Raw genomic sequence first — 27251 nt, 5'->3', positions numbered from 1 at the left:
GAAACATAACCCTAAAGAAATCCCAAGGTGCAACAATGAGTCAAAAAGTGCACGTGTAGGACTCACATGTTGGAATCTTTCGGGATTAATTTCTGCTTCAAGGATTGGAAGAACAGTCGCAAAACGTTTCTCAAAGGCGATTCCTTCAGTTTCAACAAAAAGGCCACAAGCGTGGGCAGCCAATCGACGGTGAGAGATCTGCAACAGGTGCGCAATTGTGAATGCATTTAAGATTAAACATTAAAATAAAAGCAAAATACTGCGGATGCTGGAAATCTGAAATAAAAACAAGAAATGCTGGAACCACTCAGCAGGTCTGGCAGCATCTGTGAAAAGAGAAGCAGAGTTAACGTTTCGGGTCAGTGACCCGAAACGTTAACTCTGCTTCTCTTTTCACAGATGCTGTCAGACCTGCTGAGTGGTTCCAAGATTAAACATTGTTGCTTTAAATTCTCTTCATGTTCAAATCCCTCTATGGCCTCACCCCTGCCCCTCTCTGTAACCTCCTCCAGCCCTACAACCCTCAGATCCCTGAGAACCTCCAATTCTAGCCCCATGCGCATCTCTCATTCCTTTCGGTCCCTACACTGGTGGCTGTGCCTTCAGCTGCCTGAGCTCTGGAATTCCCTCCTTAAACCTCTCCGTCTTTGTCTCCTCCTTTAAGACAGTCATTAAAACCTCCCTCTTTGATCAAGCTTTTGGTCACCTGTCCTAATATCATCACCTTTGGCTCGGCATCCATTTTTGTCTGATCAAGTTTCTGTGAAGCAACTTTGGGATGTCTTTCGACATTAAAGGAGTGATATAAATGCTAGTTATTTTATCAAGTACACAGAACTATAGAAATTGCAGGAGAAAAGCTCTCTTCCCAATTTGAGGCGTTTAATTCAATTTCCTTCCTTTTCAAATCCTTATCTGGTCATTATTATATTACTGTTTGTGGGATCTTGCTGTGTGTAAATTGGCTGCCACATTTTTTACATAACAGAGCCGACACTTCAAGAAGTATATCATTGGCTGTAATGTGCTTTGTGATATCCTGATGCTGTGACAGTAGCCACAGAAATGCAGGTTTGTTCTTTCTGGTCCCCCATTAAAATGTCAATGCCCGTCTGGAGAGGCATGCTCAAAACATAACTAAAGCTTTTCAAACAGGTTCAGGTGCAGGGTCTCACCTTTTCACTTTCAAACCACGTCAAGACCAATGAAAACATCAAATCCTTGTGGCTCTCATCAACTTTGCTCAACAGCGACCGGGCTGTGAGAGCTGCCATCTTCTTACACGTTGGAGAATCATCATTCACAATCATCAGAGCCACAGGAACAAAGAAAAGAGCACAGTACTGGTGAAGCAGATCCTGCCAATGTCAAAGAAATTCAGAAATATGTTACACACTTAATAACTGCAGTGTTAGGCTGAGACAGCAACAATTTCAGTTTTGAATGGAGAAGCTGTGATCGTTCCCCCCAGAGCAGAGAACGTCAAGGGGAGATTTAAGAGGCTTACAGAGTATGAATAACACAGAAACAGGCCATTCGGCCCAACTGCTCCATGCTGGTGTTTATGCTCCACATGAGCCTCCTCCCATCCCTCTTCATCTCATCCTATTAGTAGATCCTTCTATTCCTTTCTCCTGCATGTTTCTCCAGCTTTCCCTGAAATACATCTATGCTATTCGCCTCAACTACTCCCTGTGGTAGTGAGTTCCACATTCTCACCACTCTCTGGGTAAAGAAGTTTCTGCTTAATTCTTTATTGGATTTATATGTGACTATCTCATATTTATGACCTCAAGTTTTCCTCTGCCTACTCCTGCCCTCCTCCCTATTACAGACCTCCTCCTTTTGTTCAGAGAAAGCCACCAATGCCAGTCAGCAGCTGCAGCAGAGACAGGCTGGGAGGTAAAGACACAGAGGCGGTATCTCATTAACACGGTGCGTGACAGCGATTTCTCCACAATAAACTCAGTAATAGTTTTGGTTTTGACTAGAGAAGCTGGGGGTGTTCACATTAGAGCAGATCCAGTGGAGTGGAGATTGAATAGAGGCATGTCTGTTTAAGCACACTTGGCATGTACTTACTCCCTGTGGGATCCAGCTGACCCCGGGTACAACTAGAATTCAATACAATCACATGTAAATTTCAGGCTCCATGACGCATGCCTGGGCGGATGTATGGAGGTTGTGAGTTGCCCAAGTGTCAAAACCCCTGTTGCAGCCTTCCTCGTGGGGTCCAAAGGAGTGCAGAGCATGTCGTTTGGCACCAGTATGGCTGCAGGAACGGCCGGAAACATGCCAAAGGTGACACTGGACTGCCTTCAGGGTTCCACTCCAGATTTTCTGTTAGGGTTTACTCCCTTAGCCTTGGTCTCTCCCAAGACGCCCACAAGGCAGTGGAGTTGTTAGCTCCTATCCCTGAGCAGGGCCCCTAACAAGTAAGCTGCGCGATTTCATGGAGGGGGAGGGGGTGCAGGGGAAGGGAGTGCAAGGGGGGAGCTGGGAAGTGGGTGAGAGGATGCAGGGGTGCGAGGGGGTGAGCTGGGGAGGGGATGGTGCTGTGTGGAGGAGCGGGGGGGGGGGGGGAGGAGTCCAGCAGGGTCACGACCCTGGCAAGCGGGCCAGCCCACAGCCTGCACAGCCTCAATATCAGCGTCCTCCAGGCTGACGCTGTGCTCGTGGTCGCCATCCAGCTGATGGTGGAGCTTCTTTACCAGCTCCCGGCAGTGACGGCGGAAGGACGACCGAGACTGGATTGAGGCCCTGAGCCTCGACGACCTCCTCATGGGCACTCGGGCCGCCTTTCATGTCCCTAGCCAGCGCCTTCCAGGTGGGCGTGTCGTTCACATAGTGGCCGCACCAGGACGAGTAGATCTCCACAACCCAGGCAGACAGCGCATTCCTCAACAGATGATATCCAAGCAGTAACTTGCAAGCAGTGATAAGGCGGTAAGCGCAAAGGATGAACATTACCCTAGTCCTTTGGAGAGTAGGTGATCAGGTCACATTGAGTTACTTTGGGTCTACAGCACTATAAACTAGCAATTAATTAATACTTCGGGTTGAAATGTACCCACTATTAGAGGCAGGGGAACTTAAACAGTGGAAGAGAGGAGATTGGGAAGGAAAGGGCAATGGATGGGAACGGATGACCAAGGACAGAGTTATACAGCAAGGAGCTCCCTTGCCTGTCCAGGAGCCATCTTGCTGTTTTCTTACTGAGACTGTGATCCTAGAGTCCTCAGCCAGGGGAACATTTTCTCAGCATCTACCCTGTCAAGCTCAAGAATTTTATATATTTCAATTAAATCATCTCTCATTCCTCTAAACTCCAGGGAATATTGGCCTAGTCTCCTCATAAGCAAATTCCCTCACCCCAGGAACCAGTCAAACAAACCTTCATTGCACTCCCTCGAGGGAAAATATGTCCTTCCCTAGGTAAGGAGACCAACACTGCACACAGTGCTCCAGGTGTGCCCTCAACAATGTCTGTATAATTGAGTAAGCCTTTTTTACTCTTATACTCCAATCCCTTTCTAACTAAAAGCTAACATGCTTGCTGTACCTGCATATTAACTTTCTGTGATTCATGTACAAGGACACTCAAGGTCCCTCTGAATGCACACATTTTCCAATCTCTCACCATTCAAAAACTTCACAATTCGCCACATTGTATTCCATCTACCGTGTTCTTGCCCACTCGCCCAAGCTGTCTACACCCCTCTGCAACCTCTTTGCATCCTCCTCACCGCTTACTTTCCTCCCTAACTTTGCATCATCAGCAAACTTGAATACATTATACTCGGTCCCTTCACCTAAGTCGTTAATATAGATTGTAAATAGCTGAGGCGCAAGTACTGATCCTTGCGGTACCCCCGTCACCCCACCTAATTACAGCCCGCCAACTCAAAAACGTCCCATTTTGCTCCTCCTCTTTTCTTGAATAGTGCGGTGATGTTTTCTATCTTCCAAACCTTGGGAACTGTTCTAGAATCTAAGGAATTCTGGAAGATCAAAACCAACGTGTCTACTATCTCTGCAACTACCACTTTTAAAGCCCTACGATGCAGTTCATCAGGTCCAGGGGATTTATCACCACTTACTGCCATTAATTTCTCCAGTACCATTTCTTTACTTAACACTGATTTTTGCAAGCTGGTCATTCTTACTCGACCCTTGCTTTCCCATTATTTCCGAATGTTTTTTGTGTCCGCTACCATCAAGACAGATACAAAGCATTTGTTTAATGTCTCTTGAACATACCTGAGGAAAGGACTGGAAGATATAAGCCAGCATTTCCAATGCAGATGCTCTTCCTATTTCATGTTCATAGCTAAACACAGGAGAAAATCAAGTTTTGTTTTGAAGTTAATACAGTTTTTATTTGCTAATTTTTTTTTACCCCCAAAGTGTTTTCTCTTAAATTTTTATTCTCAATTTCTCTGAGCCATTCACCATGAGTGGCCACACATCCTGCTCTTAGCCCAGACAGACTTTGCAGCTCTCAGTCACCAGGAAACGCACAGCAGCATTGCTCCGCGTGAGGTGTGTAATCGCTGACTGATGCCTCTTCACAATGGAAACTTACATTTCTATAGCACGTTTCACAACTCAAGCTGCCCCAAAGCACTTCACAGCCAATGATGTATTTCCCAAGTAGAGTCACTATTGTAATGTAGGGAAATGAGGCAGCCTATTCACGTACAGCAGGATCCCACAAACAGCACCAAGATTAAAACATTAATTTGTTTTGATGTTGTTGAAGGTTAAATATTATGCAAGCAAACTCGCTGCTATTTTTTGAAATAGTGCAATGGGATCTTTTCCATCCACCTCAGGTGCAAACGGGGCCTCATTTGAGCATCTCAACCAAAAGATGGTCCCTCCGGCCCCGCAGCGCTGCCTCGGCGCGGCATTGGATTTTTTGCTCATGTCTCTGGAGTGGGACTTGAATCCACAACCTCTTCACTCAGAGGCAAGACTGCCAGCCATTGAGCCACTGCTGACAGCTCTGATGCTGCCAGGACTAGGATTTCACACTCACTGCACATCTCCAACGGACTCCATTATTTTAAAAAACAAAATTTATCAGCAAAGAACAGTCACAGATTGATCCAAAACTTACGAAAGCTGTGCCACAATGAACTCAAGGTGAGCCTTCAACTTACTCCCCAGGGGATAATCCAGAATGAATTTCAGATAAACCTAGCACAAGGAAGGAAACAGATGAAATAGTCACAACAAGAGGTTAGTTGTTGAGTGTACGCCCACACAGCCGCATAAAACACATTTTTTTCATTACAACTTCGAGACTGTGGTGACAAGCTATTGCCCTCAGAACTCTGTTCACTCAAGGGTATACGGAGAATCCGGACACCTGCTCCAGATTCCCAATACACAAGGTCGAGGTGTAAATGGAAGTTCAACCCATTCCCGTGAAAGAATTTCCTAATAATTAGTTACCGATCTCTGGGAGACTGTGGAAGGAGTTGGTATTGATACATTCAAGTGAAAAATTGAGATAGATTCCTGCCAGAAAGTAACATTTTGGAACACAGTATACGAATAACTTGAGATATGATGTTTGGCAAGTGTAATGTGCTTGCGCGGATCAGATGACTTTGGACCTCTGGTTCCCAAAGCTCTCCACCCCTGGGGGTTTTCCTCACCTCATGTCTGAGTCTGTTATAGACTCATTGATAGAGATTGATCGCTGTGATTAGTCAACAACTCCATTATCGTTGCATCATGTGACTACCAAGATGGTAGAAGGCAAAGTAGATGGACCTTGGTCTTTTTCCATCTAGGAATTCCCGAGTGCATGGATACTGAATCCCAACATATTACAGAAGTAACTGGTATCTTCGAAATTATAAGCACAACATGTCTGTCCCTTAAGTGCCTAAAATATTAATTGGGATCTAGAACACATGCTGTGCGTTTTAACTATACGACAGGGAACTTTGAACCTTGTGAGGTTAGGTTTGACACTGACCTGACGACACTGAACTCGAACTGGCTCACTCTGTCCAGTAACAGCAAGCTTGGCCACTTTCTGCATCACATCATCCATCTCTGGAACAAGCAGCTTTCTCGACAGAATTGCCTGTGAAGATAAAATGGGGAGTTTTAATCACAAAAAATGGATGGCTTTGGGGCGGGTAAGGGGAAACAGAAACCCCAACACTAAGCGACACATTTCTGGCTTTGGTAGGGGCAGGCAGGGTTTCCCTGAGTTTCAGGGCAACCAGCAGCTGCACCCAGGCTAGGGCTGCTGGATCTGGGGCGGGGGTGAATCCCAGGAGTCTGCTGATCCCGGAGGGAGGAAGTGGGAGGGCTGGACTGGTGGGAGGATTGCCCAAGCAGGCACCCTGAATCCAGCAGGTAAAACGCAATTAACTCCCAAATCCGGCAGTCCTTTATGGTTGTAGCTGCCGCTTTTCCAAAGGTTTGGAAAACCCAACCGTCTATAGTTTATTTATTTATTTAGAGATACAGCACTGAAACAGGCCCTTCGGCCCACCGAGTCTGTGCTGACAAACCACCCATTTATACTAACCTGACAGTAATCCCATATTCCCTATCACCTCCCTACACTAGGGGCAATTTACAATGGCCAATTTACCGATCACCTGCAAGTCTTTGGCTGTGGGAGGAAACCGGAGCACCCAGCGGAAACCCACGCGGTCACAGGGAGAACTTGCAAACTCCACACAGGCAGTACCCAGAATTGAACCAGGGTGCCTGGAGCTGTGAGGCTGCGGTGCTAACCCCTGCGCCACTGAAAAATTGAATAGCAGTGAGGCATGCAACCTTATTATATTTAAAATGCCAACTCACCTTTTGAGTGGTGAGGTCTCCCTCCCAACTTCCCTCCACTGTTAAAGGGAAAGGGCAGTGGAAGCTGATTCAATAGTAACAGTCAAAGGTCAATTGGATGTATACACTATAGGGTTAAATTACAGGGGAAAGTGCAAGAGAGTGGAACTAATTGAACAGCTCTTTCGAAGAGCTGGTATAGGCACAATGGATCGAATGGCCTACTTCTTTGCTGCATTATTTATGAGGCTCCATGGGCTATCCATAGGTCATTAAAGGTGCTATATAATTCAAATTCTGTCTCTTTAACATTCCCTTTTCAAGCAACAATCAAATTTAAGAAAATTTCTTGCTTTGCTTCATTAACAGTTAGTGGGCGTGGATTCCACATTCTATCCATCCTCTGTGTGAATTGTTTTTATTTTTCACTTTTACTGTCTTGTGCTATAGTGATCAGCTGGTCAATACACACCTTCCATAACCCTTCCCAATCCTGAAGGCTTAAACCCCTATCATTGGGGGAAAAGCCCCAACAGCTGAAGCCTCTCATCCCACCTGTAACCCTTCCTTCCTAGTATAGCTGAGTGAATTCACGCTGCACCTATTCCCATTGCATTCTATATCTTTACTGCAGTTTTGCACCCAAAACTTACACAATAATCCTTGTCCCAAATGAATCTGGACTATCAAAATTTATTTCCTATCAAGGGGTGAATATGGGTGTTCTATCTTGTATCCTTTCAGTTATATAATGTTTTTTAAATGTCATTTTCAAATTGATACCCTAACACAGTAGCTTTTAAATGGCTGATTATGAGGGCTATCCTAACTCACGCCAAGTCCCGTTCATCCACAACCCCCTGTGCTCACTGATCTACATTGGCACCTGGTTAAGCAATGCCTTGACTTTAAAATTCTCACCCGGTTTTCAAATCCCTCCATGGCCTCGACCCTCCCTATCTCTGTAATCTGCTCCAGCCCCACAACCCTCTGAGATATCTGCACTTCTCTAACTCTGGCCTCGAGCATCCCTGATTTTAATAGCTCCACCACTGGCAGCCATACCTTCAGTTGCCTGGGCCCTAGTCTCTGGAATTCTATCCCTAAACCTCTCCGCCTCTCTATCCTCCTTTCAGATGTTCCTTAAGACCTACCTCTTTGACCAAGCTATTGGTCACCTGTCCTAATATCTCCTTATGTGGCTCGGTGTCATATTTTGTTTGCTAATGCTCCTGTGAATAACCTCGTGATGATAAACTACATTAAAGGTGCTATTAAAATGCAAGTTTTTGTTGCAACCTTCACTCACCTTCAAAAGTCCAAATGCTGTTGCCTGACGCGATGAGTCATAAATATCTTCCTCAGCATATCCCAACAGGACCTGCAACTGTTTATCAGTTATTGTGTGTCCTGTCATGATCCTCACTAGTATGGTTATCGACTGTGGAATGATTAAAAATATATTAATGCAGTCCCCCATCGCTTACACCATACTCCCTCATCATAGGCATCGAAATTAGGCAAAGGGAGCTAAATGTATAAAATCACCACTAGCATCGATTACAAAGGTGCTACTTTATAACTTATTAATTGCGCTGCCTATTTCGTGCAATTCAGTACTTAGCAACTTTTTAACAGAACGACTGGATGCAGCCATTAAAACTATCAACGATATAACAAAAGCAAACTACTGCAGATGCTGGAAATCTGAAATAAAAACAGAAAGTGCTGGAAATACTCAGCAGGTCTGGCAGCATCTGTGGAGAGAGAAGCAGAGTTAATGCTTCAGGTCAGTGACCTTTCATCAGAACTGGCAAAGGTTAGAAATGTAATAGGTTTTAAGCAAGTGAAGAGGGTGTGGGGGGGGGAAGAGAGAAAAGAGAACAAAGGGAAGGCTTGTGATAGGGCAGAGGGCAGGAGAGATTAAATAACAAAGCTGTCCTGAGACAAAGGCAAAGAGAGTGTTAAAACTATTAACAACCCATTTTGCAACAGCAATAGAACCAGAAACAGGACCACACCGAAACCAACAGAACCAGGTCACTGTAGCAAAGGTTGACCTGAGCTCACATTAAATGTATCAGCTGACTGAAGCTGTGACCACTGATAGGAAACCTTGGGCAGCTTCAATCAACCTCTGTGATAACACCAACATGCCCACTACATGTGGTGGGGACCATAGAGAAATTAGCACTGAAGGAGGCCATTCAGCCACTCTGTCCATCTCAATGCTAGCTCAACTGGAACTGTGGACTTTAACCCTATTTCCCTGCCTTTTCCCATATCCTTTTAAAATATTTAACTAATGCCTTTTAAGTGGCATTCCAGTCTATGCTTCAATAGCCCTTTGTGGTAAAACATTCCCCGTTCTAATAACCTGTGTGTGAAAACATCTCCTCTAACTTCCTCCTCCTCTCTCTGAACCCTCAGTCTGTGGCCCTTGTTACCAACTTCCTGACTAGTGAACGGTGATATATTTATAAATCAGGATGATGTGTGACTTGGAGGGGAGCTTGCAGGTGGTGGTGTTCCCACATTTCTGCTGCCCTTGTCCTTCTAGATAGAAGTCGCAGGTTTGGGAGGTGCTGTTGAAGGAGTCTTATTAAGCTGCTGCAGTGCATCTTGTAGATGGTACATACTGTAGGCACCATGTGCTAGTGGTGGAGGGAGTGCCAAACAAGCAGGCTGCTTTGTCTTAGTTGGTGTTGAGTTTCTGGAGTGTTGTTGGAGCTGCACTTATCCAGGCAGTGGGGAGTTTTCCATCATGCTCCTGATCTGTGCCTTGTAAATGATGGCCACACTTCGGGGAGTCAGGTGAGTCACTAGGTTGGGTTTCAGAGGTGTGGAATTGGCCAAGTGTTCACCCATCAATCCTTGGTGACTCTCACTTGGCTAAGCAGGTTAACTGAGGTGAGGTTCCCCCATAGGGTGTGGTACCTGGAGCTGGGCAAATCACCACAACCAGTGGCCATTCAAACCACCCTGCTGAGTTTGCCATGCAGAGGTGCTGCCTGTACATCGCCCATCATTGCTGCTGAGCTGACTGACAGGAATTTAGTAGGAGCAGTAATAGGTCATTTCAGAAAGCAAAGCATTTTTTGATGAGGTGTCACTGACTTCAGCATGAGACACAGGCTGGTGAAATGGGCAGACACATGGTAGATGAAATTTAATGCAGAGAAGTGCAAAGTGATGCATTTTGGTAGGAAGAATGAGGACAGGCAATGTAAACTAAATGGTATAATTTTAAAGGGGTACAGGGGGAGGCAGTGGCATAGTGGTAAAATCACTAGACTAGTAATCCAGAGCCCAGGCTAATGCTCTGGGGACATGGGTTCGAATCCCACCATGGCAGATGGTGAAAGTTGAATTCAATTAATAAAATCTGGAAAATTTAGTCTAATCTAATGAAACCATTGTCAATTGTTGTAAAAATCCATCTGGTTCCCCAATGTCCTTTAGGGAAGGAAATCTGCCATCCTTACCTGGTCTGGCCCACATGTGACTCCAGCCCCACAGCAACGCCCTCTGAAATGGCCCAGCAAGCCATTCAGTTCAAGGGCAATTAAGGATGGGCAATAAATGCTGGCCTAGCCAGCGATGCTCACATCCCACAAACAAATTTAAAAAAAGGTACAGGAACACAGAGACCTGGAGGTGTACGTACACAAATTTTTGAAAGTGACAGGACAAGTTGAGATGGCTGTTAAAAAAAGCCTATGGGATCTTTGGCTTTATAAATGGAAGCAAGCAAGGAAGATATGCTAAACCTTTACAAAAAAAAAAACCGCTTAGGCGTCAGCTAGAGCATTGTATCCAATCTGGGCGAATGACTTTAGGAAGGATATCAAAACCTTGGTGGGGTGCAGAAGGGATTTACTAGAATGATATCGGTGGAACTTCAGTGACATGCAGAGACTGGAGAAGCCAGGATTGTTCCCCTTAGAGAAGATTAAAGGGAGATTTGATACAAGTGTTTAGAATGATGAGAAGTTTTGATAAGAGTAGTTTGGAAGGAAGTGTTTCCAGTGGCAGGAGGATAGGAATTTAAAATCATTGGCAAAAAAAAGAGGGGGATATTGATGATTTAAAACATACCTTGAAACAGTTAACAACCAGGTGAAAGTTCTCTCCCCTCCCTGCTCCAGCCTTGGCGTAATCCTTTAGTAACACAAAAAGCTGCTGGGTCAGCTGATCAGCCAGAGTTTCCGTGGCCTTCAGTGGGAATTTCAACACCCAGGTGAGGCACTGCAAGGCAGTTGTGATCACCTGCAGATGCAAAGCAATGACACCTCAGCAATTAATATTCATGCAGAAACACTCAAAAGATCCAAGTTTGTACAACACCACAGCCAGCGCATTGGACCTATCAGCAAAAATGTCAATTTCACTGATGCAATCTTACTCATTGAACCATCCTGCCCACAATGTTACAATGCCTGAAGTTGAGAGGATATCAAACTATTTCTTTAAAAGCAATTTTTTGGCTGAGATAAACTTTTGAGAATCTGAATGCAGGTTTCTTTCTTTCAAATAAGGTGGTGTCTCTGCTGCCTAAACACAAAGCCTTGCACTGATATAACGTCTTTCAGTAAAGCACTTTACTGCCAATGAAGTGCTTTTGAAGTGTCGCCACTGTTGCGATGTAGGAAACACGGCAGCCAGTATACACACAGCAAGATCCCATAAACAGCAATGTGATAAGTGACCAGATAATCTGCTTTTTTTTTTTAGTGATGTTGCTTGAGGGATAAATATTGGCCAGGATACCACGAAGAACTTCCCTGCTCTTCTTCGAAATAGCGCTTACATCCACCTGAGAAGGCAGATGGAATTTCTTGCTTAACGTTGCATTTGAAAGTCAGCACCTCTGATAGTGCAGCCCTCCCTCAGTATTGCACTGGGAGTGTCAGCCTAGGTTTGTGCTCAAGTCCGGGAGCGGGTCTTGAACCCAGAGGTGAGAACGCTACCAACTGAGTCACAGCTGACACAAAGGGCTGCTTATCGCGGAGCCGCAATATTAAACGCGGCGGCTTATTTAAACAGATGGGGAGACCGCTCCCCCCCCCCACCCCAGCCAATGATGTGGAGGGGGTGGAGGGTGCGTCCCCGGCAACAGCGTCAGGCACCATTGTGCAGGCGCCGATGCCATTTTTAAAGGGCTTCAAGCCCTTACTTCGCATTCGAGCTTTTATGCAAGTTAGAATTTATTCAAAAAAATTTAATACATTTGCTTAGCTCCTCTCCCAGCCCCCCAATAGCCAAACATTTCATTCCTTGCCCTCTCCCCCCCACAAAATACTTAGCTTGTGCACCAGACCTTCCTCCCCTCTCAAAGTTCACAAACTTTTACCTTTAACCCTTCCCACCATCCCCTATGCCAATCATATTAGTTTGACCCCGCTCTCCGCCCCCCCCCCCCAACCGCACTGAAATACTTACCCTGCTTCCCCCTCCCCACCAGTGTTATGCCTCAGATCACTATATGGAGATCTGAAGGCACTAGAGTGCCACCACCGGCACGGACATTGCACCGGGACTGCGGCCGGAGTGGGTAAGTATTTAATTCATTACCTTTAATAAATTTACATATTTAAATTTTGGTCCTGTTGCCGGGCGGCGGAGGGGGAAGGGGGAACCGCCACGAGGCCTCGTTACCGCCAGCAATATGGGGCTGGGCCTGCCCTGCATCCAGGCCTCTCCCGGAGGCATTTTCAGACACCCCCCTCCCCCCCAGCACGACCCCCAATGTCGGGAGGGGCAGTCTGTAAAATTCACCCCAAACATGACACTGGACCACAACTCAGAAGGGTCTGAACAGCCACTCTAAGGCCTGATGCTTAACTAAACCCATAAATTAAAACTAATCAATCCCACAACCTGCACTGGATCTTCTGATTACACTGGATGCAGTGACTTACTCAAGGATGCACTTTCATAAAATCTATATACAAATACTCACCTGAATGTACAATACTTGCCAAATGTACATTCTTGACAATTCATTAAAAAAAAAAGTGAAAACACAGAAGGGTTGCTAGAATTACTGAGTGTTTACAGCACAGAAACAGGCCCTTCAGCCCAACTTATCCATGCCAGTGTTTATGTTCCACATGGGCCTCCTCTCATTCCCCTTCTTATAACCCCATCAACATATCTTTCTATACCTTTCTCTCTCATGTGTTTATCTAGCTTCCCCTTAAATGCAACAAAGCTATTTGCCTCAACCACTCCTTGCGATAGTGAGTTCCACATTCTAACCACTTTCTGGATAAAGTAGTTTCTCCTGAATTCCCCATTGGATTTACTAGTCACCATCTTATATTTATGACCCGTAGTTCTGGTTTCCCCCACAAGTGGAAACATCATCTTTACATAATATTTTTTTTTTTATTTAGAGATACAGCACTGAAACAGGCCCTTCGGCCCACCGAGTCTGTGCCGACCATCAACCACCCATTTATACTAATCCTACACTAATCCCATATTCCTACCACATCCCCACCTGTCCCTATATTCCTCTACCACCTACCCATACTAGGGGCAATTTGTAATGGCCAATTTACCTATCAACCTGCAAGTCTTTGGTGGTGGGAGGAAACCGGAGCACCCGGCGAAAACCCACGCAGACACAGGGAGAACTTGCAAACTCCACACAGGCAGTACCCAGAATTGAACCCGGGTCGCTGGAGCTGTGAGGCTGCGGTGCTAACCACTGCGCCGTGTAATTTTACACAGGATCTTATTTTAAACCGAAAGAATTAGATTTTCAGTACTGCAACCTAAGTATTAAAAACAAAACAAAGATAATTCAAATAATTAGGATATAGCTGATCATGTTTAATATTCCATTTAATATTTTGGATTTTGAGCTATACAATGCAAGATGAAGTATTAAGTGTACAATTGTGAACACTGCTCACCTTCACATGCATGGACTGAAGGCAGTCGATCAGCACCTGCACAAATGGGTCAATCATTTCCAAAATGTGCTCCTCTGAAGAATTCACCTTCGATCTCTTCAAGCTCATATGCAGCAACTGGAACAAGACAAAACAACAATTGTGTGCAGCTGCTTCACATGAACAAAATAGTAAATCTATCCTCCTGTCCACAAACATGGCATGAAACCCTCCAAGCAACACGATGGCTTTAGAATGCAGAGTGTCTGTCAACAATCATGGAGGGTGTGGGACTGGAGTCAGGTGTAGGTCCAGAGCCGATAAAGTCAGCAAGTTTCTCTGAAGGACGTCACTAGAGCAGTCATTTTTTTACTTCCCCAACAATCAATTTTTCTGCTGCCAGACCACAAACTATCAGATTTATTGATTTTACAACTTGCCACTAAACAACCAAAGAAACTCAACACCAAGCAGCAGAGAGTTGTCCACTCGATAGGTAACCCAGTGCACTGATGCTACAGAGTGTATTATCTACAGTAAGTACTGCAGCAATTCTCCATGATTAATTCAACAGCCTCTTCAGAACATGGAACAGGAAGTCATTCAGCCCCTCAAGTCTGTTCCAATCAATTAGATCATGGCTAACCTTTATCTTTACTCCAATTACCCACCCTGGTTCCATAACCCTTAATACCCTTGTTTACAAAACTCTATCAATTTGTAATTGTACATCCAGCCTCAACAGCTTTTTGGGGGAAGAGTGTTCCAGATTTTCACTACGCGTTGTGTGAAGAAGTATTTCCTGACATCAGTCCTGAATAGCCTAGCTCTAATGTTAAGGTTATGTGCCCTTGTTCTAGACTCCCGCTGACCAGAGGCAATAGTTTCTGTCAATGTGCCCCATCAAATCTGCAATTATCATAAACATCTCAATTAGATCACCACTTAATCTTCTAGAGTCAAGAGAATACAAGCAGTCTACGCAACCTGTCCTCAATTTAACCCATATGGCCCAGGAATCATTCCAAACCCCACCCCTGCCCCTCCAGACCTCCAGCTCTTAACCTTTCATGAAGGACATGAGCAGTAAGGTTTCGGAAGCATCGTCACCTACAAGTCTGACTTGAACATACGTTCTCGTTCCTTGGCCGTTGTTGAGTCAATATTTAGGAATTTCCTGTCTAACACCACTATGCGAACAGCGTTACAAAGACTGCAATAGCTCGAGAAAGTCCACTGCCACCTTCCCAGAAAAGGCTGGGATGGGCAGTAAGTGTGGCCTTGCCACCCACATTGAAAGAGCAAATTAAAGATGAAAAAAGGATTTTAGGTTCTCCAATGGTCATTCTGAATGACCATGTCATTAAATGAACTGAAACAAATTTCTGAAATGACTGATCACTTACCCTCAACCCAGTATCGACCAGGATGTACAGGTTGGTCTTTGTGCTGGTGGCAGCTTTCTCTCCCTGTCGGCTCGGTTCAGGGGGCAGTAAGAGGCAGCTCTGCGGCTTCAGACCGACGCGTGATTGGTCGGACTTTTTCCTTTTACCCCTTTAAAGTGACATTTAGCAGTGTTGTAAAGAAACACAGAAAAACACTGAAAACTGTGCAGAAACAGGCCATTTGGTCTATGCCAGTGTTTATGCTCCCACTCTACTTCATCAAACCTTATCAAGCACATTTCTTGCTCCCCTGTGTACTTAACTAACTTTCCCTTAAACACATCTGTGCTATTTGCCTCAACCACCCAAATGGGGAAGTGAGTTCTACATTCTCACCACTAACATCATTAACCAACATCAACCAAAACAATCTAGACAACACAGAAATGCAAGTGCGGTTTAACAAGCGAGTCATGGACTGACCAATCACATCTGTGTTACCTCTTGCGAGCCATCACAAGTTAAGAACTCTAGGTGTCTCATTGGTGCAGGTTGTAAGCTATTAAACAGACAACTCCTCATTGCCTTGAGACCCAGCTGTGTGCTTCCAGAATGTGAAGTCCTAGACTGCTTCAACCTCAAGACAGGAAATTTTACGTGGGGTGATATTGATTTGGTAACAAAATGCTCGGGAGCAAAATGTTCACTTATTTTAGAATATCAATTGCAAAGAATTTGGCAAATGTTTCTTCAAAGGTACAGAGCTGCAGGGACAGTGTTTAAGAGAAATAGTTTGGATTGTTTGACCACGGAGCACTTTGTTGCATGGAGTGGTTGAGGCAGAGACCATCACATCTTTTAAAAGTGGACTGGATTAATAGACGAAGCAGAGGAAGATACAGAAGCAATGTGATTAGCTTTGGATTGTTTGCAACCCAGTGATTCTGCTCAGCAATATGTACAGTCCCGATATATATTTTAAGTTTCCCCCCCTCTCTAAAATAGTCATCTAACTGAATGGTTGCTCACTTGGCCCTCTGTGCCATTAATGGCAGGCTCTCCGTCACCAGACCATGGCTCAGTAAAAGGATGGAGTCAGCCGTCATTTCCTTATTCAGCAACAGACCAGACACAATGCGTCGAAATGTTTCCTGAACCTTGCGAGCTTGCTTAAGGATGGTTGTGTTCTCCAATATCTGAAAATATAAAATATCACACAAACACACTGTATCAACAACAAATTGAATTTATACAGTGCCTTTAACCTAGTAAAATGTTCTAAGACACTTCATAGGATTATAATCAGAAAAGAAATTGACACCAAGCCAAAATAGGGGATATTAGGGCAGGTGGCTTACAGCTTGGTCAAAGAGATAGGTTTTAAGCAGAGCCTTGACAGAGGAAAGAGGGATAGGGAGGCTGGAATTACAGAGCTTAGGGGCCAAGCAGCTGAAGGCTCGGCCACCAATGGGGTGAAGGAAGTGGGGTTGAACCAGATGCCAGAACTGGAGGAAGGCAGATACCTTGGAGGGTTGTAGGCAGTTACAAAGATAAGGAGGGTCAAGGCCATGGAGGGATTTGAACAGGAAGACCGAACTTGCATCTATATAATGCTTTTCATGTCCCTAAGTGTTACGACCAAGTGAGAAAGGAATCTAGGGTTCCATCTAAGCTTTCACCTGGTCTTACCGTAACAGAGTTTTTTTTTTAAACACATCATGTTTTTAGCTCTCCCCTACGAACATACAAATTAGGAGCAGGAATAGGCCACTTGGCCTGCTCCGCCATAAGTTCATGTCTGAACTGATTACTCCACATTTCCACCTATCCCCGATAACCTTGGTGAATCCTTGTTCACTGCTAACCAATTATAAGGCAAAGAAACCAGCACAAAAATGCTTTCTTAGGTTTAAAGAAAGGTTGAAATTTATTAAACTTAAACTCTAATTCGGTTAATGCCTACAGATTGAGAATACCCTCCATTGTTTTGTGTGGCACTAAATGGGATAGATTTCGAACAGATCTAGCAATGCAAAACTGGGCATCCATGAGGTGCTGTGGGCCTCAGCGGCAGCAGAATTGTACTCAACAACAATCTGTAACCTCATGGCCTGGCATATCCCCCACTCTACCATTACCATCAAGCCAGGAAACCAACCCTGGTTCAATGAAGAGTGCAGGAGGGCATGCCAGGAGCAGCACCAGGCATACCTAAAAATGAGGTGTCAACCTGGTGAAGCTACAACACAGAACTACTTACATGCCAAACTGTGTAAGCAGCATGCAATAGACAGAGCTAAATGATCCCATAACCAACAGATCAGATCTAAGCTCTGCAGTCCTGCTACATCCAGCCGTGAATGGTGGTGGACAATTAAACAACTAACTGGAGGAGGTGGCTCCACAAATATCCCCATCCTCAATGATGGGGGAGCTCAGCACATCAGTGCGAAAGATAAGGTTGAAGCATTTGCAACAATCTTCAGCCAGAAGTGCCGAGTTGATGATCCATCTCGGCCTCCTCCTGAAGTCCCCAGCATCACAGATGCCAGACGTCAGTCAATCAAATTCACTCCGCGTGATATCAAGAAATGACTGAAGGCACTGGATACTGCAAAGGCTATGGGCCCTGACAATATTCTGGCAACAGTACTGAAGACCTGTGCTCTAGAACTTGCCGCGCCCCTAGCCAAACTGTTCCAGTACAGCTACAACACTGGCATCTACCCGACAATGAGGAAAATTGCCCAAGTATGTCCTGTACACAAAAAGCAGGACAAGTCCAACCCAGCCAATACCGCCCCATCAGTCTACTCTCAATCATCAGTAAAGTGATGAAAGGTGTCATCAACAGTGCCATCATGCAGCATTTGCTTAGCATTAGCCTGCTCGGGGATGCTCAGTTTGGGTTCCGCTAGGGCCACTCAGCTCCTGACCTCATCACAGCCCTGGTTCAAACATGGACAAAAGAGCTGAACTCAAGTGGTGAGGTGAGAGTGACTGCCCTTGACATCAAGGCAGCTTTTGACCGGGTACGGCATCAAGGTGCCCTAGCAAAACTGGAGTCAATGAGAATCGGGGGGAAAACTCTTCGCTGGTTGGAGTCATACCTAGCGCAAAGGAAGACGGTTGTGGTTGTTGGAGGTCTATCGCATGCTGCTTACATAGTTTGGCTCGCAAGTAGTCCTGTGGTGTAGCTTCATCAGGTTGACACCTCATTTTGAGGTGCTGCGCCTGGCGTACCCTCCTGCACTCTTCATTGAACCAGGGTCGGTCTCCTGGCTTGATGGTAATAGTAGACTGGGGGATATGCTGGGACATGAGGTTACAGATTGTGGTTGAGTACAATTCTACTGCTGCTGATGGCCCACAGCACCTCATGGATGCCCAGTTTTGCATTGCTAGATCTGTTTGAAATCTTTCCCATTTAGCACGGTGGTAGTACCACACAAAACGATGGAGGGTATCCTCAATGTGAAGGCGGGACATCATCTCCACAAGGACTGTGCGGTGGTCACTCCTACCAATACTGTCATGGACAGGTGCATCTGCAACAGGCAGATTGGTGAGGACGTAATCAAGTATGTTTTTCCCTCACCACCTACCTCATACCCAGTCTAGCAGCTATATCCTTTAGAACTCGGCCAGCTTGGTCAGTATTGGTGTTACCGAGTCACTCTTGGTGATGGACATTGAAGTCCTCCACCCCAGTGTACATTCTGCGTCCTTGCCACCCACAGTGCTTCCTCCAACTGGTGATCAAAATGGAGGAGTGCTGATTCATCAGCTGAGGGAGGGCAATAGGTGGTAATCAACAGGAGGTTACCTTGCCCATGTCTGACCTGATGCCATGAGACTTCATGGGTCCTGAGTCGAAGTTGAGGACTCCCAGTGCATCTCCCTCCTGACAGTATACCACTGTGCCACCACCTCTGCTGGGTACGTCCTGACAATGGGACAGGACATACTCGGGGATGGTGATGGCAGTGTCTGGGACATTGTCTGTAAGGTATGATTCCGTGAGTATGACTATGTCAGGCTGCTGCTTGACTGGTCCGTAGGACAGCTCTCCCAACTTTGGCACAAGCCCCCAGATGTTGGTAAAGAGGACTTTGCAGGGTCGACAGGGCTGGGTTTGTCGATGTTATTTCCGGTGCCTAGGTCAATGCCGTCCAATTTCATTCTGTTTTATTGACTTCATAGCGGTTTGATACAACTGAATAACTTGCTAGGCCATTTCAGAGAGCATTTAAGAGTCAACCACATTGCTGTGGGTCTGGAGTCACATGTAGGCCAGACCAGGTAAGGACAACAGATTTCCTTCCCTAAAAGACATTAGTGAACCAGATGGGTTTTTACAACAATCAACAATGGTTTCATGGCCATCATTAGACTAGCTTTTAATTCCAGATTTTTTATTAATTGAATTCAAACGCCACCTTCTGCTGTGGTGGGATTCGAACCCATGTCCCCAGAGAAATACCCTGGGTCTCTGGGTTATTAGTCCAGTGACAATACCACTAAGCCACAGCCTCCCCCACTGCTCTTACTTAGGGAAACAAAGAATGCATCATTAAAGTGAAACACTACACCTAAGAGGGAAGAATGTACAATACAATCTGTTCCTTATAACTGAATCGTTCCTCACGAAAATATTTGAATTATCTAATCCTTTTCCATTAACATTTTTCACTGTTAATTACTGCACCAATATTTCCCCCATTCAAATTTGCTATGTCAACTGAAACAGTGTCATTGCTGGCTCCAGCAAATAGTGCAGTCAGTTGCTGAAGTTTCTTTCCCGAACGCCATTGCTATCTCAAATATTAAAATAACTTGTAGTTAACCACTGCACACAAGCATTGCCACAGAAAACTGACTGGCGCTCAGTCAAAAGTAGCAATGTCGCATTGCAGTATCCAACACAAGGTCAATCTGTACAAATGGGGCGATTAAGAATCCACAAATGATGTTGATTAACCAATGGAAATGAGCCAGTGAAAGACACAGCTGTCCCAGCAGAGAGATTGGCTCAGATTTTGCAGTACTAATAAAAGCAAAGCTTTCAGCATCCGCCATTACCCTTCTGAAATGGACAGCAATTTCCAGAGTCCACACATGCATCTTTCAATGCGGAAATCCAGAAGTGGCTGTCACTGATTCTATGCTTCACCAGAGGGTGTGCTATTGAAGCCCCCCAGCCTGCAATCAATTAAAAATCATCAAACTGACAAGAAGTTCCATGGTTAAGCTATTAGCCTTGCCATAAAAGCCTTGAAAAAGTTACATCTTGTTGAATGAGGTGTAGCTGGGTTTTTAAAACAGTGTACTAAGTTCATAATTATTGCCGAACAGCCTCACTGGCCCTGAAAATGTCATTTTTTTATTTGTTGAATGTCAAGTTCCTCCATGATGATAGAACAAAGTTCCACATATTTATATTAAAATTGTTTTGCTTTTAAAAGTTTGTTTACAATATTTTAGCTTCTAACTTAACCCTGTGTGTGTCCCCCACTTGTTGCGCTATCTGCAAAATTAAAAATAGAAGCAGAGGGATTCGGTGGTTTTAACTTCCTGTTTTGCTGTCTGTGAGAATACTTCAGTAAGATTGGCTGCTTAGCCTGTTTGATGACATCATTGTAGCTGGATGCCTGGAGATTCCCTTGATTTGGCAGCCGATTCAAACTGTCAGGAAAGGGGAAATCCACGCCACAGAGATCGCTAGAACTTTGTGGGCAGCTTTCTCTGAGGTCGCTGGCGAGCATTGCTAACCGCTGCATTGACATTACCTCTTTTAGTGGAAGGATCAGCTTAGTAACTTGAGCCTTTCCCACAAACCGAGCCAGAATCTCATAGGAATCATAGCTTTTGCTTCTCCTCGCTTCCATCACTTTGCTTATGATTCCCTTCACCTCTTTCTCTTCAGCAATTTCACCAAACAGCTCATGGTTAAAAATCTAGAGAGAGAGAATATATTATTTTACGTTGATAACATCGCTGGAGTTCTGCACAATAGGGGGTTTTTTTAAAATTAAAAACAGCACTAATGCTACCAGAAATAGTACTGGATGCAGAATTGATTAGAGCTTTTAAAATAGAAGTGGATAAATATCTGAAGAGAGAGATTAAAAGGACACAGAGTAAGGACGGGTAATGCAGCTAAGGGGATAGGACAGGCATGATAAACTGAATGCTGTCATCTTTTAAGAACAAAACTGTTAAATTTAAGAGCGATCTTTGACAAGGTGACAGCCATGACTCAGTTGGTAGCACTCTCACCTCGGTACGTTGAGTTCAAGCCCCACTCCAGATGCTTGAGCCCGTAATCCAGGCTGACACTTCAGTGCCTTACTGAGCGAGTCCTGCACTGCCGGAGGTGTCATCTTTCAGGTGAGGTACTAAACCAAGGCTCCATCTGCTGTCTCAAGTAGGCGTAAATAGGTTCCATGGCTCTACTTCAAAGAGGAGCAGGGGAATTTACCCCAGTATCCTGGGCCAATGCCTATCCCTCAACCAACACCCAGAACGGATTATCTGATCATTTATCACATTGCTGTTTATGGGAGCTTGCTGTGTGCAAATTGGCCGCCATCTTTCCTACACTACAACTGTGACTACACTTCAAAATGTACTTCATTGGCTGTAAGGCACTTTCTGACATCCTGAGGTTGTGAAAGATGCTATATAAATACAAGTTCTTTCTCTCCTTGGTATGCACTGGTCTGTGAATGCATTAATAACTTCAGTAAATAACTCTTACCGCAATGAGAACGTCCATACAGGGGTCCAAATCTCCGCAGTTAAGTTTAGGTACGAGACTCTTTAACAGCATATAGACTGTGTAGGTCAAAACATGAACCTAGCAAGATGGAAAACAAGTGAACAGAAATTACCACAAGTGGTCTGGGAACTAAGTGTTTTATATCTCTATAGTTGAGATAACAAAGTTGCATCAAGAGTTTCAATGCGAGATCCTCAATAATATTAAGCAAAAGCTACTTTGTTTTCATTCCAATTCTTTTAAGCTATGATGGAGCACAGAAATGCCATCCCTACACTATGAGAAATCTGCTAAAAAGGGTAACCAAAGATTAAAAACACCCTTAATTTTATCTCTATTTTGCTCTTCAAATATTGGCATAATTGTACCATGCATCGTTCCTGTAGCCCTCCCTAGCAGAAAGCAAACCAGCGGACACAAGACCAGAGCACTGCAGCCATGATCCTCTTGCCCATAATCACCTCCAGCGAGGAGCGGAGTTTTGCAAAGCAGCCCCGACTTTCTGCATCACAGATCAGCCTGTGAGCGACAGAGGGCGAGTGATATCAGCTCCTAATGCTGTTCCAGTAAAACCGATCGATAATATTACTCTTCAAATATAAAATATCCTCACTGCGAATCACTGGGATGGGAATACAAAACAGAGAGCACCACCAGTGAGCAAAGCGCATCCAACTTCAACAGCACCTTGCAAATCAACAGCTCTGCCACCTAGAAGGACACAGGTAGTATGGGAACATCAACTCAACAAGTCATACACCATCCTGACTTGGAACTATATCACCATTCCTTCATAGTCGCTGGTCAAAATCCTGGAACTCCCTCCCTAACAGCACTGTGTGTACCTACACTACATGGACTGCAGTGGTTCAAGAAGGCAGCTCACCACCACCTTCTCAAGGGCAATTAGGGATGGGCAATAAATGTTAGCTTTGCCAGCAATGCTCACATCCAGAGGATGAATTAAAACTTGGTTGCCAATATTTATAAAACCACCAAAAAAAAGTTTCCAATATTATTTGCATAGTTTCTTACATGTAGACCTGCCACAAGGAGTGTCTGAGGCAAATAACATATATATTGAGAGGCTAGAGAAACACATGAGGGAGAAAGGAACTGAAGGATATAGAGATAGGGTGAGATGAAGAGGGGTGGGAGGAGGCTCGTGTGGAGCACAGACCAGTTGGGTTGAATGGCTTGTTTCTGTGCTGTACATTCTCTATAACTGCAGGCCTAACACTAATGCAATACTTCAGTAACTTGAAGCACATTACCTGATAGCCCTTAGTTAAAGCCGACTGCATCTCTTTCAGAAGATACAGAAGGTATCCTGGGCCCAAAGTCTCGATTATTTTGGTCAGAGTACTGCGAGCGACATCTCGGATCTCCTGGGCTCGGTTTCTCAACAGCATACAGACTTTAATTAGGATGCTGGGGAAAGAAAGCAAGACTTGCATTTATATAGGCCTTTTGGATGTCTCAAGACACTTTACAGCCAATGAAGTACTTTAGAAGTGCAGCCACTGTTGTAGGAAACACAGCAGCCAAATGCACACAGCAAAATCCCACAAGCAGTAATGTGATAACGACCAGTCAATCTGTTTTTTTGGGATGTTGATTGAGGGATAAATATTGACCAGAATATTTATATTCTAGGACCGACCAGAGTAAATGTAGGCACACCGGAACATAAAATTGTTTCCTGACTACATTTCCTTCCACCCTGCTTCCTGTAAGGACACTATTCCATTCTCGCAGTTTCTCCATTTCCGTCACATCTATCCTGATGATGCCAAATGAGGATTTTTCTCTATTATGGTTGACAGGGGCCTTGACTGTGTTTATTCCATTTCACACACGTCTGCTCTCGCCTCTTCCCCTCCCTCCTAGAACCATGATCGGGTTCCCCTTGTCTTCCCCTTCCACTCCACCAGCCTTTGTATTCAACAGATCATCCTCCATCACTTCCAGCATGATGCCACCAAACATATTTTCCTCTCCCCTCCTCTTTAAACATTCCAAAGGGACTGTCCCCTCTGCGACACCCTGGGCCACTCCTCAGTCACTCCTAACACTCCCTCCCCTTCCCATGCAAGCGCAGTAGTTGCAACACCTGCCCTTTTACCTCCTCACCATCCAAGGCCCTCAACACTCCTTCCAGGTGAAACAGTGATTGACTTGTACTTTCAATTTAGTATAGTGTGTTCACTGCTCATGATGCGGTCTCCTCTACATTGGAGAGCCCAAACGCAGACTGGGTGACCGCTTTACAGAACACCTCCATTCAGCCTGCAAGCAGGACTCCGATCTTCCAGGTGCCTGTCAACTTTAATTCCCTGATCTCCCTGTCCTCGGCCTCCTGCAGTGTTCCAATGAAGTTGAATGCAAGGTCGAGGAACAGCAACTCATCTTTTGACTCAACACTACAGCCTTCCAGACTCAACACTGAATTCAACAATTTCAGACTGTAAGCTCTGATTTCATTTTTAAAAACTTCTGTCTTGGTTTTGTTTATCGTATGTTTTTCCCAGACGGCAGATATTGGTGATGATTCTGCATTTCCCCCACTTACACCTCCTCCAGACCATCTTTTATATCTTTACTTGTCCCATTACCATCCCCTTTTGCCTTGCACCATCATCCCTTTTGTCATTTAACCTCTCCTATGTTCCACCCCATCACAGATCTTCCCTTTTGTTCTCCTCTCCCTTGCCCATTTCCCTGCCTCTGTGCTTGCTTAAAACCTGTTGCACCTCTAACTGTTGCCAGTTCTGATGAAAGGTCACAGACCTGAAACATTAACTCGGTTTCTCTTTCCACAGATGCTGCCTGACTTGCTGAGTATTTCCAGCATTTTCTGTTTTTATTTCAGATTTCCAGCATCCGCAGTGTTTTGATTTTGCAAAATTATTTCTTCTTGTTTGAACCACAATTGGAGCATTATGCACAGTTCTGGCCTCCAAATTATAAAAAGGATATAGAGACCCTGGGGAAGGTGCAAAAAAATATTTACAAAGATGATGCCAGATGTTATACTGAGATGTTATACCCATCAGGAAAGATTGGACAGGGTAGGGATCTTTTCTCTAGAAAAGAGAAGATTGATAGAGGTCTTTAAAATTATGGAATCGTTAGAATTTGGAACTCGCTATCACAATGAGTGGTTGAGGTGATTAGTACAGATGCATTTAAGAGGAAGCTAGATAAACACATGAGGGAGAAAGGAATAGTTCTACGTCTCTGTTAAATTTAATATCTTCTTTCCCAAACCCCGGAACTGACTTGAAAAAATCATCCCCCCTCCCCCACAGTGAATACAATCACTCTCAGTCACTACAGCATTGGGTGTTTAATATGGCTCTGCTGCAATACCTGGGTAAATTAGAATCCATGATTTCTTTGGGAAGAGTCTGCATCAGTTTAACCATCGTGAACGCAATAGGAATACGCACCAACTCCTCATCATTCACTATCTTTGATTTCACCAACTTGTGCTGCTCATCTCTTTTCACCTGTTAACAATTAACAAATAAATCCGAGTAACAGAGACATCCAGAGGAGGGAGAGAAGGAACAGGAGATGTGATGGGAGGTGTCAAAAGAGGAGCAAGACGGAAGGAGGGGGAGGGGGGGTGGGGGTGGAAGTGAGGGAGATGGAGGCATGTGGGTTAGGAAAAGAGACGGAGAAGAGAGAAAGAGAGGAGAGAGAGGAGAGAGGGAGAAGAGAGAAAGAGAGGAGAGAGAGAGGAGGGGAGAAAGAGAGAAAGGTGAGAAAAAGGGATGGAGAAAAGAGAGAGATGAAACACAGAGCAGAGATATATACGGGGTGGGGAAGGAAGAGAGAGAGAGAGATATATATAGATATGGAGAGGAGAGAGAGAGAGATACACGGTGGGAGAGGTAGAGGAGAGAGACAGAAGAGACAAAGAGAAGCAGAGAGAAGAGAAAGAGAGAAAGAGATGGAGAGGAGAACGAGAGAAAAGGAGAGAGCAAAAGAAAGGGATGGGGAAGAGAGAGAGCGGAGAGAGAGATGAAACAGAGAGCAGAGAGATATACGGGATGGGGGAGAGAGAGATACACGGTGGGGAGAGAGAGAGGAGAGAGAAGAGACAAAGAGAGAAGAGAAAGAGAGAGGGGAGATACAACTGATAAAGAGAACTAGGACAGCGAAAAATATAAATGGGTAAAGAGGGAGAGAAAATGAGTTTTGCTCACAGACCTTTGCAATTAAGCATTTCTGCAGCTTTGGCAGGATGCTGTTGGTGACGGTCCCTTGGATGTGCTGAATCAGACTTTCCAGGTCCTGCTTATTCCTGGGCTGAGAGGCCAAGGGTTTCTTCACCTCCTTCATTGGGACACCTTCTTCTGCTGCCCCAGCATCACGCACTGCTCTATCTACATCTAATGTCTCTGCAGATACTTCCTCTTCAATATCATCTTCCAATTCCATGGCTTCAGCCACATCTTCCTCATCTCCTTTCACAACATCTACAGGACAGAAGGAGAATGTCAGGAACAACACAAGGCAAATGGTGCAGTCAATGAAAAGCAACCAATGCTGGTTATAAGGTCAACTTAACTCTCAGGCTACAAAACTACTACCGCATCCCAGACTGCGGGGATAAACAGAACCAGGACCAACATAAAATCCAGATCAGAGAGACAGATCATTCGGCCGACTGTATTAAATTCCATCTGCTAGCCTATCTATGTCCTGTTGCAGGTGGTTTGTATCATCCTCACTGTTTGCCGCACCTCCAAGTTTGGTATCATTGGCAAATTTTGAAATTTTACTCTGTATTCCAAAACTCGAGTCATTTTTATATCTCAAAAGAAGCAGTGGTCCCAGCACTGATCCTTGGAGAACACCACTGTCTACCATCCTCCAGTCTGAAAAACAACCATTTACCACAACGCGCTGTTTTCTGTCCTGAAGCTAATTTTTTATCCAATTGGACAGAGCCTCCTATTCCATGTGCTGCAATTCTGTTAACCAGCCTTTTATGTAGTACTTTATCAAATGCTTTCTTAAAATCCATATAGACAGCATCCACTTGTCATGCTAGGACCTGCCAAGAATGAGGCACATTAATTTTGTCATGAACACTGATTTTAAACTGTTACTGGAGTGAAGAAAGGACTTGTTAAACAGATCAGCCGTGGCTGGAAAAGGAATTTGCATATTAACAATGATTGGAAGGAAAAAGCAGCCATTCCCTGACACATTCAACCCACAATGGACTTTTGATCACCAGATATTGAAGGTGGGGGAGCTCGCATTCCAGGTTGAATGCTAAAATGGCTGAATACACAAACGGACATGGTCAAACCAGCTAGTCACATGACTAAACCGCTGTATAAACTGAGT

General features: G+C 44.7%; 1 protein-coding gene across 2 annotated transcripts in view; it reads right to left on the bottom strand.

The window, feature by feature from the left end:
• Positions 1 to 27251, bottom strand: part of utp20 (UTP20 small subunit processome component) — a 151300-nt gene that overhangs the window by 19123 nt on the left and 104926 nt on the right. For both annotated transcript variants that reach the window (XM_068050196.1, XM_068050197.1), the window contains 15 exons: positions 26103 to 26371; positions 25257 to 25396; positions 23159 to 23315; positions 21864 to 21962; positions 20893 to 21060; positions 16133 to 16299; positions 15125 to 15272; positions 13740 to 13856; positions 10915 to 11085; positions 8126 to 8257; positions 5993 to 6103; positions 5123 to 5202; positions 4261 to 4330; positions 1176 to 1358; positions 67 to 198 (listed from right to left, as the gene is read on the bottom strand). In XM_068050196.1, coding sequence (XP_067906297.1) covers positions 67 to 198; positions 1176 to 1358; positions 4261 to 4330; positions 5123 to 5202; positions 5993 to 6103; positions 8126 to 8257; positions 10915 to 11085; positions 13740 to 13856; positions 15125 to 15272; positions 16133 to 16299; positions 20893 to 21060; positions 21864 to 21962; positions 23159 to 23315; positions 25257 to 25396; positions 26103 to 26371 — 2144 coding nt within the window. The remainder of the gene's footprint in view (positions 1 to 66; positions 199 to 1175; positions 1359 to 4260; positions 4331 to 5122; positions 5203 to 5992; positions 6104 to 8125; positions 8258 to 10914; positions 11086 to 13739; positions 13857 to 15124; positions 15273 to 16132; positions 16300 to 20892; positions 21061 to 21863; positions 21963 to 23158; positions 23316 to 25256; positions 25397 to 26102; positions 26372 to 27251) is intronic.

Source organism: Heterodontus francisci, chromosome 18 (genome assembly GCF_036365525.1).
Source record: "Heterodontus francisci isolate sHetFra1 chromosome 18, sHetFra1.hap1, whole genome shotgun sequence".
Taxonomy (NCBI): domain Eukaryota; kingdom Metazoa; phylum Chordata; class Chondrichthyes; order Heterodontiformes; family Heterodontidae; genus Heterodontus; species Heterodontus francisci.
This window is presented reverse-complemented; position numbering and strand designations above follow the sequence as displayed.